The sequence below is a fragment of the Triticum aestivum genome, chromosome 1B (genome assembly GCF_018294505.1).
Source record: "Triticum aestivum cultivar Chinese Spring chromosome 1B, IWGSC CS RefSeq v2.1, whole genome shotgun sequence".
Lineage (NCBI taxonomy): Eukaryota > Viridiplantae > Streptophyta > Magnoliopsida > Poales > Poaceae > Triticum > Triticum aestivum.
This window is the reverse complement of record NC_057795.1, coordinates 309,095,354-309,110,876: the sequence shown is the minus strand read 5'-3', so window position 1 is coordinate 309,110,876 and position 15,523 is coordinate 309,095,354. Positions and strand designations below refer to the sequence as shown.

The 15,523-nt window shown below is 44.0% G+C and overlaps 1 protein-coding gene across 2 annotated transcripts; it reads left to right on the top strand.

Moving 5' to 3' along the window:
* Positions 1-554: 554 nt before the first annotated feature.
* Positions 555-6,391, top strand: LOC123121176 (probable methyltransferase PMT3). Of its 2 annotated transcripts, none has more exons than XM_044541102.1 (8): positions 555-780; positions 1,658-2,020; positions 2,112-2,276; positions 2,614-2,796; positions 2,935-3,529; positions 4,183-4,295; positions 4,380-4,600; positions 5,609-6,391. In XM_044541102.1, exons 2-8 carry the CDS (start codon positions 1,769-1,771, stop codon positions 5,928-5,930), a joined length of 1,851 nt encoding a protein of 616 aa, XP_044397037.1. In that variant the 5' UTR covers positions 555-780; positions 1,658-1,768; the 3' UTR covers positions 5,931-6,391. The 2 variants fall into 2 exon arrangements, with proteins under 2 accessions (XP_044397037.1, XP_044397043.1); XM_044541108.1 differs by lacking the exon at positions 555-780 and adding an exon at positions 1,141-1,567.
* Positions 6,392-15,523: the final 9,132 nt, after the last annotated feature.

The following is a 15,523-nucleotide window of genomic DNA, read 5'->3' as shown; positions in this document are numbered from 1 at the left end:
TCGTCGTGCGCCGCCAGGAGAAAGATGGGGATGGGTGGGCTGGCCCGCGCGGTTATCCACTTACCGGGGCCAGACGCCAGGGACCCTGGCGTCTGGCCCCTTTGCCACGTCAGCAGGTCAACGGGCAGGCGGGCAGTGCGGGCCAGGGGCCAGACGCCAGGGACCGTGGCGTCTGCTTCGTAACCCAGACGCCAGGGACCTTGGCGTCACCGAAAAAGGTCAGAAACGAAATTTTTTTTGGAACGAGGTCAAATCGGGATTTAGTTTGCCTTAAGGGTCAGAACAGTAATTTTGTCCCCCATTGGGTCGGCGCCGAGAGAGATATCCCTTCTAAATCCCCAACGTTAATCATATATTATAAAAAAGACCCAGTACTTGCTACTACTACTAGTACTAGAATAACAATTTTTTTAACACAGAATAACAATTATTATTATCCGTCTCGCTCTCGCGCATCTCGGCACGGGAGGGACATTCCCTCCGCTTAACAGCGTCCCGTGTACCGCGGCGTGTTAGTTTAATCTGCAACCCTGCTCGCTAATGCTAATCATCTCACGGATCTTGCTGTTGCTGGTTTCATTAACACGCGCCACCAAGAGTGCAGACCTGCCCCCTCTCTCTCCGCGTTCGCTGCCCCCCTCCCACGCTTCGCCCCGCAAATCGAGGCCTTCCGCTGGCCCTCCTCACCCGCGCCCCGCCCCAGCCAGCCAACGGAGGCGACGAGCGCCCGGCCCGCGGCGGCACTCCCCCGCCCGCCGCCCGCGCACGGGATCCGCGACGGTGCGTTGCCTCTCCCCCCTCGCATTCCGCTGCCCCCCTACCCCCCTCTGTCCAGCCGTCCATGTCGCTGCCGCCCGGCGGTGCGATCTGGTTGCGGTGCCCCACGCGTCCTCCCGCGGAAAGGGAGGGAGCGGCGGCCACGAACGCGCGCGCGGCGGCCACGAACGCGCGCGCGGCGTGTGTTTCTCGCGTCTGGTGGGATTCGCGCGCTGTGCGTGCGTGTTGGGGTTTTTGTGTTGGTTCGTTTCTGTTGTCCCGTCTGTTAGGATTTGGTTGGCTCGTCTTTAGCTGCGCTTCCTAGTCCTCGTTGCCAAACCCTGGGATTTTTAATCCGCTGCTGGCCTCGCGCCGGACGCACTCAGCCAGCAGCCCCTCCTCCGCAGTCAGGCCGCAGTGCCCGTCGCCGTCTCAGTCGTCTCCGCTGGGTCAAACCGAAGCTCTTCTTTCCGCCGTATGCTCGGCTGCCTAATCCAACTGCGCAGAGAGCTTCCGTGCTGGCGAACCGAATTCCAAGCCCGCTTCGTGGAACTGGAATCGAGACCACGCCGCAGATCGGAAGCAACCTGCCAGTCAAATAGCTCGAAAAAGGGGAGCTTTGTTTAAAGTACCACTAGTGCTCATCTTCCCTCTTTGTGATCCGCCCCCCACTTCACTCTTTACCACTGCCGCCCCTTTGCATACTTATACGGGGTTCGGTGTGAGCATTTAGTTTGTCCCGAGGGTTTCTCTTCTCGGCAGGCTTCCAGCTTCGTCTCGTCCCCCCCTTGCAGTGCATATCTCAATTTTGGTTCGGTTGCTTGAACTGTACTGCGGCTTGCTGCTACTTTGTTTATACCATCTTATTGTTGGCCTCATGGCTTGTTTTTGCTTTCTGCAGATCCGTGCGCCCAACAGAACTAGGATTTTTTGTGGTCCTTCATGAATCTTGAGGACAGTCTATACTAGGGGGGCAGTAGGTTACTACTACTAGGATCTAGTATCCTCCGAAATGAGGGGGAGAAATGACGGGGGGCAGAGCAAGAAGCCCGTCGTGCTCTTCTGCATCATGGTCGTGTGCCTCTGCCTCCTCTTCCTCTATTTCTCGGGCTCCAATGGGCAGGCTGGGAGCGCGGCACTAGAGTATGGCACCAAGTTTTCTCGGTCGCTTGGGTGGGGCAGCGATGGAGATGGCGACGATGGCTCAGACGAGTCAATTTTTGGGACTGGCGATGCAAATGACGTTAAGCTCAAGAGCTTCCCTGTGAGTTCAGGACCAGCAACCAGTTGTTTGTTAACAGTCTATACATATATGATGATAATTCTAAAGGTTTTTCTTTTGCTTTGCTCCGAAGGTATGCGATGATCGGCATTCTGAGCTGATCCCCTGCTTGGATAGGAATTTGATATATCAGATGAGGCTGAAGCTGGATCTAAACTTGATGGAGCATTATGAGCGGCATTGCCCTCCTCCTGAGAGGCGATTTAATTGCCTGATTCCACCGCCACATGGCTATAAGGTCACTAGATTATCCTTTCTTTGGTTTTTCTTGTCTTCTCCTTGCCTTACTTTGATAACGTCTCCAAGCTACAAATTTGCTGGAGTTGGGTTCCTACACTCACCACCTCAACATATATCTTCAAGCTGAACCACTTAATTTTGATGATTATACGTTATGTGGTCAAGCTGTCTTCCGCATGTAGATTTAGGTTTGATCTGGCCACATGAAAATGGTTAGAATTTTGCCTGCTCTGTAGCTGGACATTCTTGTTACCTTCTCCTGACCTATCAAATTTGTACTTGTGTGAGATAGTTCTATTTAATTTGATTCATGCTAAGCCACATTAGTTTTGCAGGTTCCCATAAAATGGCCAAAAAGTCGCGATATAGTGTGGAAAGCAAATATTCCTCACACTCACCTTGCAAAAGAGAAGTCAGACCAGAACTGGATGATTGATGCAGGCGAAAAAATTAAGTTTCCAGGTGGCGGAACACATTTTCATCATGGAGCTGACAAATATATATCAAGCATTGCAAATGTAAGTATCTTTTAGCTTCTTCACAGTAATGCTCTGCTAAAGATACGCTACACATATTTGAGCACCATGCCCTGTGAAGCTTCACTTTTTTTGACTGTAAGCTTCACTTTGTGATTCATTTCTTCTACTATCCGACAGATGCTAAACTTCAAAGATAACATTATAAACAATGAGGGAATGCTTCGTACTGTACTTGATGTGGGCTGCGGAGTGGCTAGTTTTGGAGGATATCTTCTTTCATCGAATGTCATAGCGATGTCTTTGGCACCAAACGATGTACATCAGAACCAGATCCAATTTGCTCTTGAAAGGGGGATCCCTGCTTATCTTGGTGTTTTGGGAACAAAAAGGCTTCCATACCCCAGTAGATCGTTTGAATTAGCCCACTGTTCTCGTTGCAGGATTGATTGGCTTCAGAGAGATGGAATTCTTATGCTTGAACTGGACAGATTACTCAGGCCTGGAGGTTATTTTGCTTATTCATCTCCTGAGGCATACGCACAGGATGAGGAGGATCGTAGAATCTGGAAAGAAATGAGTTCCCTTGCAGAAAGGATGTGCTGGAAAATTGCAGAGAAAAAAAACCAGACAGTTATTTGGGTCAAGCCTCTGAACAATGATTGCTACAGGAGCCGGCCGCGTGGTACAAATCCACCTCTATGCAAAAGTGGTGATGATCCAGATTCAGTATGGGGAGTGACAATGGAAGCTTGCATTACTCCATATCCAGAACGTGAGTAGTTTATCCTATTCCAGTTGTAAATTTTTACCTTTTATTGCTTATCTACTGGCTGAATACTTGATATATTGTCATCTTCCTTCTCTAGTGCTTGTGGTACTTCAAACTGGTCGGCTTGTGAATTGTTTCATGGGTGTTGTTTGCTGCACGTTAGATTACTGTTGTTGGAAAAGAATTTGAGTGACAGGAAACATTAGCTATGATTTATAGCCACTGTGTGCTGCAAGGATGCATCTTTCCGTTTTGTTTTGTCTAAAAAAAGTGTGCGCACACACATAAGCACACACACACTTGTCAGTACTGGTAAACAAAGGATCTTCAGTTTGGGTTATTTCCTCTTTGTCCCTCTCACCATGCTTCCCAGGAATGTTGGAATTTGGGAGTTAAAGTAATAACCAAAGTAGCATTTGTGTTAATTTGTGGTTTCATGGAGGTTTGGTTATGCTAACAGGTAGGATGGTTTATGGTCATTAGTGTTGAAACAATCGAATCCTTCTGATTTCCACTCCCTATTAATTGTCATCCCTGTACTCTGTCAGCAGTAGAAACATGGAGATATATACCATTTCTTTTCTTCCTTTTCCCTCACGACATTTTGCAGCTAATTTGCATCTCAAGTGAAGTGACAATTGATTTAATATTTGCAGAAATGCACAGGGATGGGGGAAGTGGATTGGCTCCTTGGCCTGCTCGATTAACAACCCCACCTCCTCGTCTTGCAGATTTGTATGTTACAGCTGACACATTTGAAAAAGATACGGTAAGTTGATCATATTATGTCTTCATAACTTCAATTATTTCCAAATAATCCTTCAAGGATCTTAGATGAAATGTCTCCGTGCAGGAAATGTGGCAGCAAAGAGTAGATAATTATTGGAATTTATTGCGCCCAAAGGTAAAACCAGAGAGTATTAGAAACATCATGGACATGAAAGCAAACTTTGGATCATTTGCTGCTGCTCTCAAGGAAAAGGATGTATGGGTGATGAATGCTGTGTCCCATGATGGACCAAACACCCTTAAGATAATCTATGACAGAGGGCTCATAGGCTCTACACACGACTGGTATGCTTCAATTCACATTAGGACTATGGTTTTGTTAGATTTTAGTACATAGAAGGAGATTTTGATCCTTGTATCTGCAAGGCATTAATAATGTTTTATGATGGAAACAGTACTGCTACCAACCTTCTTAATCACTGGTCGAGCTTCTCATGTGCCATGAGAACATTAAGGATAAAACCCTCATTGCTTTGGCAGGAAATATTCCTTGCTAGAATTTACCCCTGGTATTGCATTGTGTCACCTCAGTAAGTTCGAGGAAAGTAAACATTGTGAGATCAGTAGGTCTATTATGCTACTTGCCAAGCTTTCATCTCAGAATATGTTGTTGCTATCAAAACAAATTGGTTAGCTTGCTACGATGGTAGTTTAACCCTTTGCCTTTTTCCTTTAGCGTCTTAATTTTTTTTAAGCTGCACCAGTACACCTTGTATGTCGCAGTTCAGCAGTTCCTTTTTTTGTATTCTTGTGCGCTTACAGTGAAATGACAATAAAGCCATAGAGCTCGAAGCCGGAAGCCCTTCTCTAGGTTTTCAAGAAATAGAATCACTTTCCAAGATACTATGGAAATGGAGAATATATTGTTGAATAAAAAAACCATTTTTCTGGCTCAAAGTGAAGTGTCCATGATTTCTTTGCAAATGTTTATTTTCAATTACTGCAGCTTTCTCCCTGCAGAATTATACTCCCTCCGTTCCACAATGTAGCGCATATAGATTTTTCTAGAAGTCAAACTTTATAAACTTTGACCAAGTTTGTAGAGAAAATCATATACATCTAGAATACCAAATACGTGTGCTTAGATACATCACAACACATACTTTCATATTATATACATTTGGTATTGTAGATATAAATAGTTTTCTCTATAAACTTGGTCAAAGTTTATAAAGTTTGACTTTGTAGAAAATCTATATGCGCTACATTATGGAACGGAGGGAGTATGCAGTTTGTACCGTTGCTGGCCGGTTTGTTCGACAGTTGTATTCAAATACAATAATTTGTTTGCAGGTGTGAGGCATTCTCTACTTATCCTCGAACATATGATCTTCTACATGCGTGGACAGTCTTCACCGACCTTGAGAAAAGAGGTTGCAGTGCTGAAGATCTGCTCCTTGAAATGGATCGTATACTCAGGCCAACTGGTTTTATCATTGTGAGAGACAAGGCCCCTATCATTGTATTCATCAAGAAGTATCTCAATGCACTTCACTGGGAGGCAGTAACCGTTGTGGATGGTGAGTCCAGTCGGGAATCTGAGGAGAATGAAATGATACTCATAATCCGGAAGAAATTGTGGCTACCAGAAGGAGGTTCACAGGACTCGACGTAATCCTTTGGTTCGAGTTTCTTTGGCATCGTCAGCATCTGCAGCTCAGGAGCCAAGAAGCGAAGGCTCAGTTGCTCCCTCCAAATTCGTGATTCAGTATTGCTGCTCCAGGAGTAGTGAGTAGAATTCCAGTCCTACTATCCACGTGAAGATAGAATGTTTCTCAGGATATGGCCAGTGTCCGGAAGGCTGAGCTCAAGCCCTCTCCTTTTGTTGTCTCCACAGATACTGTAATCGTAAGTTAAATGTTTGTTCTCTAGCCTGGTTAGGAAATAAACCTTTTTCTTGTTGAGCTTCAGTTAGGTGCTTCCCGTCCATTTGTTGAAGTGGCGTTAGTAAACAGATTCGGTGCTTATTGTAAGAAGATTCAATTGTAAACATATTTTGGGGAAACGAGGTTTAGCTAGGGATAGTGGCCTCAAACCACCAAGGAATGTATACCTGAAGAATGTGGTGCTTGTGAAGTTCTGTCTGTTCTCCCTCTTGTCTCTTTCTTAACCGATAGAGCTAGCAAATACAACACCTAGACGCTGAAGAGAGAATATGAAATCAGGAAACGCTTGTGACAGAAATTACCCCCAAATCGTCATTTGCTCACATTTTTACCCCGAATTTAAATATTTCTTTCACACTTTTTACCCCCAAGATTGATGCTTGTCACAAAAATTACCCCCAAATCGACGTTTGGTCATATTTTTACCTTTAGTTTAAAGATTCGTTCCACATTTTGCCCTAGTATGATACAAATTACCCTCAATTTTACTTCTATCCCAATTTGATGTTGATTTGTCATGCCATGAACTTGGTTTTTTTGCCATTGGTTTTGTTTCTACTCCCTCCGTCTCATAATGTAAGACGTCTTACATTATGAGACGGAGGGAGTATTTTTTTAAATCATGAACGGTTAAACTCTGGTGCACCCAAACAGGCCTGGTGTCTGTGCCCACGAGGTCTGGACGCGCCAAATTGGTTTGGCCGCACCAGGTTGTCGTACCCTCTCCGTGTGGCGGAGAAAGGGCCGCGCCTGGTTATTCAACCTCGTCATAATGTAAGACGTCTTACATTATGAGACGGAGGGAGTATTTTTTTAAATCATGAACCGGTTAAACTCTGGTGCACCCAAACAGGCCTGGTGTCTGTGCCCACGAGGTCTGGACGCGCCAAACTGGTTTGGCCGCACCAGGTTGTCGCACCCTCTCCGTGTGGCGGAGAAAGGGCCGCGCCTGGTTATTCAACCTCGTCCTGGGCCTTGGTATCTAGACACAATTACTTTTGATAACTTGAAGGATGAATTGGCGCAACTAGGGTTAAAGCAGAAATGATTTTCTTTACTATAGAAACAACTTAAAAATGTTGAACCCAACTAATAGGAGGATGAGGATTATTGAACTGACATATCAAACTACAATTGAGAACATGGTTGAAGAATACAATGCATGACAAAGTGTTGAATTGCATTGTTATAGGAGGCCTGGCTGGTTTACTGAACCAACTCTAGCTGATGCTGACCATGGAGTAGTTCTTGTTGAGCAGGGAGCAGTTCTTGTTGAGCATGGAGCAGTTGCTGATGATCAAGCTCCAATTGATGTTGCTCCTGCTCCAATTAATGTTGCCTCTGCTCCAATTCCTGTTGATCCTGCTCCAATTGCCTTTGCACCTCCTCCTGATGCTGTTGGTTCTGCTCATAAGAATGTTGCTGTTGGTCTTAATAATGCGTAGGTGCATGTAGTGGCTAGTCAGGATTAGCATTCAAGGTTTGCTGAGAATCCATATGGAGAGGAGGAAATTCAGTTAACATAAGTGAATGGTTAAGATTAGTGTCATTTGCTCTCAGATGAAGAGTATAGTGATGCTGGTGAAAAAGTTCAGCAGATATACAATGAGCATCTTGCCTATAACTCAAGTGATGATGAGGAGTTTGATATTTATGTTGAGACCAAAAAGTCAAGAAAAGGATATGAAGAGAAGAGGTAGAAATAGAAGGCAGAAAAGGGTTTTCAATCATAGGATGAGTATGAGGATTTGTTTGTTGGTGAGGATGCAGACACAATAGAGAAGTGAGAAAGACAAATTTTTAATGAGTTTGCTTTTGGAAAGGAAGAGGAGGCAAGACAGAAGACAATTTTTTTAAAGATATGAAGAGGAGGCAAGACAGAAGACAAAAAAAATTAAACATATGAAGATGGCTCTGCCAAAGAGAAGGGCACAGAAGGAGAAGTGATACGTGTCAAACGTATCTACTTTTCCAAACACTTATGCTTTTGTTTCAGACTCTAATTTGCATGATTTGAATTAAACTAACCCGGTCTGACGCTATTTTCAGCAGAACTACCATGGTGTAGTTTTTGTGCAGAAATAAAGTTCTCAGATTTGGTTGAAAATTTACGAAGAATTATTTTGGAATTAATTAAAAATACCGGCGAAAAGATATATTGGAGGCGAGCCACCACAGGGCCACAAGCTCAGGTGGCGCGCCCCCTAGGGCGCACCACAATGGCCTGTGGGCCTCTCAGGCCTCCGTTTTCCCTACCTCTTGTCCTATAAGTTTCGTCTCGTGGAGAAAAAAATCAGAGAGAAAGAATTATCGCGTTTTACGATATGGAGGCGCCGCCACCTCCTGTTCTTCATCGGGAGGGCTGATCTGGAGTTCGTTCGGGGCCCCGGAGAGGGGGATTCGTCGTCACTGTCATCATCAATCCTTCTCCATCAACAATTCCATGATGCTCACCACCGGGAGTGAGTAATTCCTTCGTAGGCTTGTTGGAAGTGATGGAGATGGATGATATTTGTCATGTAATGGAGTCAATTTGTTAGGGCTTGATCCCTAGTATCCACTATGTTCTGAGATTGATGTTGCTATGACTTTGCTATGCTTAATGCTTGTCACTAGGGCCCGAGTGCCATGATTTCAGATCTGAACCCTTTATGTTTCCATGAATTTATTTGAGTTCTTGATCCTATCTATTAGTTATATGCACTTGTTATTGTTTCGAACCGTAGACCCAAGGTGAAAATAATTGGGATACTGGATGACTGTAATTTGAGGAGTTCATGTATTCACTATGTGTTAATGCTTTGATCTGATTCTCTATTAAAAAGAGGCCTTAATTACCCTTAGATTTTCTTAAGGACTCCGCTGCCACGAGAGGGCAGGACAAAAGATGTCATACAAATTCTTATTATAAGCATGTATGACTATATGGAATACATGCCTACAATGAATTGATGGACTGGAGCTATTGTGTATCACTCTAGGTTGTGACTGTTGCATGATGAATATTATCCATGCAAATATCCATCGCTGATCCAATGCCTACGCTTTGCTCATATTGTCTTTGCTAAGTTACTACTATAGCTGCTTCCGTTACAATCACTACAAAACAGTTACTATTACTGTCACTGTCATTACTGCTATTGTTACCGCTACTGTCAAAACTATCAAACTAACGGACAAAATTTTTACCACAACATATTGGTGCCATGTCATGAGACCATGCAAGTTTCATGATTTTCAGGTGAGTTTTGGACTTACATGAATTCAAAAACCAAGTTTCTCAATGTTTTCGGCCGAGCCACGACGCCTAGATGTTTGAAATTCATTCTCATTTCTTGCATGGGACCTAAACATTCACTCAAGGACACACATATGATTTTTCAACCAACTTTGATGTACTGGAGCATGTGCCTGTAGCTCAAATTTGAATTATGCACATTAAATGCCTAGAAAGCTCAATTAATGTATAAAAAAGACCAGACGTACCCGGATTAATTCCAAAATTAGCACGATACTCCTACTCGTCTATGTTGCCTCTATAAAAGAAATCAAGGTGGGAAGAGGCGGTGTATGTCGTTTCGCACACAGAGGTGAAATGTCCTCTCTCGGAACCATGAGGCTTCTTGAGAGAAGCTCTATTTTGTAAGAAGGTTATACCAAAACTTGTCCAAATCGGACAATTTTTTTACCACAACATGTCGGTGCCATTTCATGATACCATGCCAAGTTTCATGATTTTTAGGTATTTTTTGGATTTACAGGAATTTTAAAACCAAGTATCTCAATGTTTCCGTCCGAGCCACGATCCCGAGGTGTTTGAAATTCATTCCCATTTCTTGCATGGTACCTAAACATTCACCCAAGGGCACATATATGATTTTTCAACTCATTTCGGTGCACTGGAGCATGCGCTTGTAATTCAAATTTGAATTATGCACATTAAATGCCGAGAAACTCAATTAATGTATTAAAAAGGCGAAATGAACCCTGAATAATTTCAAATTTTAACACGACACTCATATAGTTGCATGTTCACTGCAGATAAATGTTCTAGCAATTCAAACACCGTCCTTTCCCTCTGTAACATCATTTTGTCTTTCAAATCAGAATGAAAAAATTAGGTACACCACAAACAGTTCACTAGCAAGAATCATGTGCGATGCGATACAAAATATCTTGGTGCACACTCTTGTATGGCTTACACCGGAAGCTTCATCGCCTACAGTCCACTGCTCGCGCTTCAACCACACTTCGCACCAGTTTCTCGCGGCACCGAGCAAAAAAATTCGGCAACTGCGGAAATATCTAGCTCCCTTCCCCCGACAAAAAGTCATATTTCCACTGTTCCTCCTTCCTTTCCAAATTCAAACCTTCGCTGCTTACTTGCAGCGCCGCCTCCTCGCCGGCGACCCTTCTTTTTGCTGCGCGGCCTCGTCAATATAGTCAGGTAATCCACACCCCATCCCCATCCTCCTCCTCCTTCTCCATCCCACATGCCCCAACCGACTGCACGACACCTTCCGCCCAAATCACTGCCCCGTCCTCCAAATAAGCACCGCTCAAAGCCACTTTGCACGCAATATAGCGAGGAGCTCAGGAGCATATGACAGCAGAGAAGCAAATCGCGGCCGGACGCACAGATGAGTTCGCAATGGCTGCCATGCGTGTCGACCGCTAGATCTTGGAGGAGCACCTCGCCTTTGCGGCCACCATCAACGCCGCCACGTGATTGGCTACTTTAAAATACAACTCGTGGTGTTTTCTCGAGGCCACCGCCGGTGCCTTCTAGTGAATTGTCCTTTGTAATGTTAATATGCGATTTGATATTCTAAAATGTAATGTTCAGTTAACAGTTTTATCCAACAATTGCTACATTTCCTAGTAGTTATCAAGCATTCTTGGTTTGGTTAACTGTCTTATCTTCTAGTATATGTTCTATTCTACAATGTGGTGCTCAGTTAACTGTTTGGTTCATTTGTTCCACTGTCCAGTCAACTGTTTGGTTCAATTCTGCAATCTGATGTTCATTTGTTGTGGGTACAGTTTTGTATTGTTATGCATGTGAGAAATAAATCGAGTTTGGTTGTACTAAATAACTTGATCAAGATCTGACTTATATGTGTTGCAGGGAAACAGTGTGAGGCAATGAGGTTTACCATCGAGGTTTGCACATGCATGGTCCTTTGACTAATAGCACACTACTTGTGAGCTGCGTTGGGATTCCCCGAAGAGGAGAGGATGATTCAATATAGTAGAGATAAGTATTTCCCTCAGTTATGAAATCAAGGTTATCAATCCAATAGGAGAATCAAGCAACACTATGTAAACAACACCTGCACACAAATAACAAATACTTGCAACCCAACGCGTAGAGGGGTTGTCAATCCTTCAACGGTTACGAGCAAGATTAAAAAATATAGTTTTTGATAGACAGATCAAATAAAAAATACAATATAAAATAAAGAAAATTGCAGCAAGATATTTTTGGTTTTAATATATGATAGAAAATAGACCCCGGGGCCATAGTTTTCACTAGAGGCTTCTCTCATAAAAATAGCATACGGTGGGTAGACAAATTACTGTTGGGCAATTGACAAAAAAACAAATAATTATAACGATATCCAAGGCAATGATCATGTATATAGGCATCACATCCAAGATAAGTAGACCGAAACGATTCTGCATCTACTACTATTACTCCACACATCGACCGCTATCCACCATGCATCTAGTGTATTAAGTTCATGGAAGAACGGAGTAACACCTTAAGCAAGATGAGATGATGTAGACAAGATAAACTCACGTATGAAATAAATCCCATCTTGTTACCCTTAATAGCAATGATACGTGCGTTTCATGTCCCTTTCTGTCACTGGGATTGAGCACCGCAAGATCGAACCCATCACAAAGCATCTCTTCCCATGGCAAGATAAATCAATCTAGTTGGCCAAACCAAACCAATAAATTAGAGAAGAAATACGAGGCTATAACAATCAAGCATAAAAGAGTTCAGAGAAAATTCAAGTAATATTCATGGATAGATCTGATCATAAACTCACAATTCATCGGATCCCAACAAACACACCGCAAAAAGTCAATACATCAAATAGATCTCTAAGCACATCGAGGAGAACATTGTATTGAAGATCAAAAAGAGAGAAGAAGCCATCTAGCTACTAACTATGGACACATAGTGAAGGAAATATGCCCTAGAGGCAATAATAAAGTTGTTATTAGTTTGTGCTCCATTTTATCAATTGCTACCTTGCTGTTTTTTATTGTTCCTATTACAAAAATCAATATATAGTATCATTAATACGCTTTTATTACCATCTCTTCGCTGAACTAGTGCACATATGCAAATTACCATTGTATTCGGTGTGATGGGGACACAAGAGTCTTTTTGTTATTTGATTGCAGGGTTGTTTGAGAGAGACCATCTTCATCCTACACCTCCCACGGATTGATAAACCTTAGGTCATCCACTTGAGGGAAATTTGCTACTGTCCTACAAAACTCTGCGCTTGGAGGCCCAACACGAGTCTACAAGAACAAGTTGTGTAGTAGATATCAACCGCCTGGGCGAGGGAGAGTGCGCAGTAATCACAAGCTTCTCCTCGTCCTGTGAGCCACCACACGTGTGGGAGAGGGAGAGGGTGTAGTAAGCAAGCTTCTCCTTGTTCTTCTCATCTTGCGAGCCACCACGTCATGAGAGAGGGAGAGGGCGTAGTGTAGTAAGCAAGCTTCTCCTTGTTCTGCGAGTTGACGGGACACAACAAAGTAGTAGTGCTAGTACTACTAGTCCATACCGCCTCCTTTCTGGTTAATATGGCTTAATTTGAAATGAGATAAATACACTGGCGATCGTTGTATTTGTAAACATACGGTCATACGCTCATTACGGTCAATATATACATTTTATGGTGTTTATACGATCACTAGCTCACCGTAGAGCACCTATTGCACTATGTTGACCGGCCAAATAGTGTACGTGGCAATTTGTTGACTGGTTAAATTGACCCATGGTTTCTGGGTCCCACCTGTTAGTTGGCAGACGAAAGAAATAAGTTGAACAAAACTTTACGCAGGCGCGACAGGAGTCCAATCCTTGCGTGGGAACCACCCTAGCTGTGTATGTGTTTGCATGCACATGTAGGTTGAGCACTTAAGCGTGAGCGTGTGTGTTCCTTTGTGTGATGTACACATACATGCGTGCGTGCATGTGTACATGTGGGTGTTGCTAGCTATATAGACATGTCATGCCATCAAGAGTTAGCAATATTATTTACTCATACAATAGAGTTGGCTATAAGGTTGGCTATAAGCCCAACTTTTTTTCACTTTCTCTCTATCTCTTTCTTCTCATTAAATGCCTTTACCCAGGAGCATGCATAGAGCCTGGCTCTTGCATGAGAGCCCACTCCTTTACTTTTTCCTTGTCTCTCTCCTCCACATAGGCAAAAGTGCCATGTAAGCAGGCTTATAGCCCACTATTGTACTTGCTCTTAGGGCGTCACACGCGTTTTTCTGCGACTGTTGCATGCATGCATGACGATTGTAGTCTCTCACATTCGCATGTTCATATTCCAAAGCTTCGCTAAACGTTGCATGCAAGGTTTAAGAGAAAACTCACCAAAGCATGTAAGAGTTCTGGTCATTCGTTATTCACGCACGCATGCATGCATTGCCGATATTAATACGTTGGTAAACACAATTTCATGAGGAAAACGAGCCCATTAATTGAGTACTTTTGCTAAGTAGTAGTTCAAAAAATTATTTCAGGACTCATCATCTACTAAACCGAAAGGATGGAGTAGGTATGTAATTGGCACCGGGAACCTTGGCCAATGGTTCTTGTTATTGGACATGATGAGCATAGAGGCATTGGTCCCCATCGGTTAGAGAAACTATTCAACGAGTCTTCACAGTGACGTGACAATACATGCTGCAGCAGATGGGACACTTAATTCATGAGCTGATCCAGCGTGTTGGTGTTACCAAATCATGCCTTACCCTGTAATGTCATCATGTCTGCCAGTTGAGCACGCTTCCGCAATTACGCGTACGCACCTCTCTCTTCCATTAACTGACACATGGGCCCGCTGTAGATGGATCGGCAGCTTGATCCTCTACCATCTGTTTGATGTAGTATGCATGAGAATCCTCTACCACGCAACATGCATTAGTGCATTCTAAGTGGGTTTTAAATCACAATGCTTCCACATCATCATGCATAAGAAAACACCGCACCACAACATGCAACATACTCCCTCTATTCCATTTACTCATGCATAGCTCATTGACCTTCAAATGGAGATCACAATATAACAAATTCACTCTATCTTTCAGAAACTCATGATATATCAATGACCTTATTTCAAATGACCAAGTACTAGAATGGCAAACGTACTCCCTCTGTTCTGTTTTATAGTGCGCATAAGCTTTTCACCAAAATTCCATAATGTACAGCGTGGACGCGGTTTTAGATGGCATTATCCCTTGGTTAAATGATGGATGTTAGAGCAGGTAGGGCACATGGGAGTGAGACAAACCTGCATGCATGGGTAGTTTGGTCGATAGCACAACAAACAACTCATGCATCATAAGATATGTTTGTTGGGGAACGTAGTAATTTCAATAGTTTTCCTACGCACACGCAAGATCATGGTGATGCATAGCAATGGGAGGGGAGAGTGTCATCCACGTACCCTCGTAGACCATAAGCGAAAGTGTTATGACAGCGCGGTTGATGTAGGCGTACGTCTTCACGATCGACCGATCGAAGTACCAAACGTACGGCACCTCCGCGATCCGCACACGTTCAACTCGGTGACGTCCCATGAACTCATGATCTAGTAGAGCTTCGAGGGAGAGTTCCATCAGCACGACGGCGTGATGATGGTGTTGCTGAAGCTACCGACGCAGGGCTTCGCCTAAGCACCGCTACGATATGACTGAGGTGGATTATGGTGGAGGGGGCACCGCACACGGCTAAAGATCAATGATCAACTTGTGTGTCCATGGGGTGCCCCCCTCCCCCGTATATAAAGGAGTAGAGGACGGGAGGGGCCAACCCTCTCTATGGTGCGCCCTGGGGAGTCCTACTCCCACCGGGAGTAGGATTCCCCCCCTTCCATGTAGTAGGAGTAGGAGTCAAGGGAAGGGAAGAGAGAAGAGAAGGAAGGAGGGGGCACCGCCCCTCCCCCTAGTCCAATTCGGACTAGGCCTTGGGGGGCACGCGGCCTGCCTCTCTCTCTCTCCCTTAAAGCCCAATAAGGACCATATACTCCCCGGCGAATTCCCGTAACTCTCTGGTACTTCG

Excerpts from the sequence above, each read along its gene's own strand:
- LOC123121176 (XM_044541102.1), top strand. The coding sequence starts at position 1,769 with ATGAGGGGGAGAAATGACGGGGGGCAGAGCAAGAAGCCCGTCGTGCTC. Across the intron at positions 3,530-4,182 it reads CATTACTCCATATCCAGAAC|AAATGCACAGGGATGGGGGA; the intron begins GTGAGTAGTTTA and ends TAATATTTGCAG. Across the intron at positions 4,601-5,608 it reads ATAGGCTCTACACACGACTG|GTGTGAGGCATTCTCTACTT; the intron begins GTATGCTTCAAT and ends ATTTGTTTGCAG.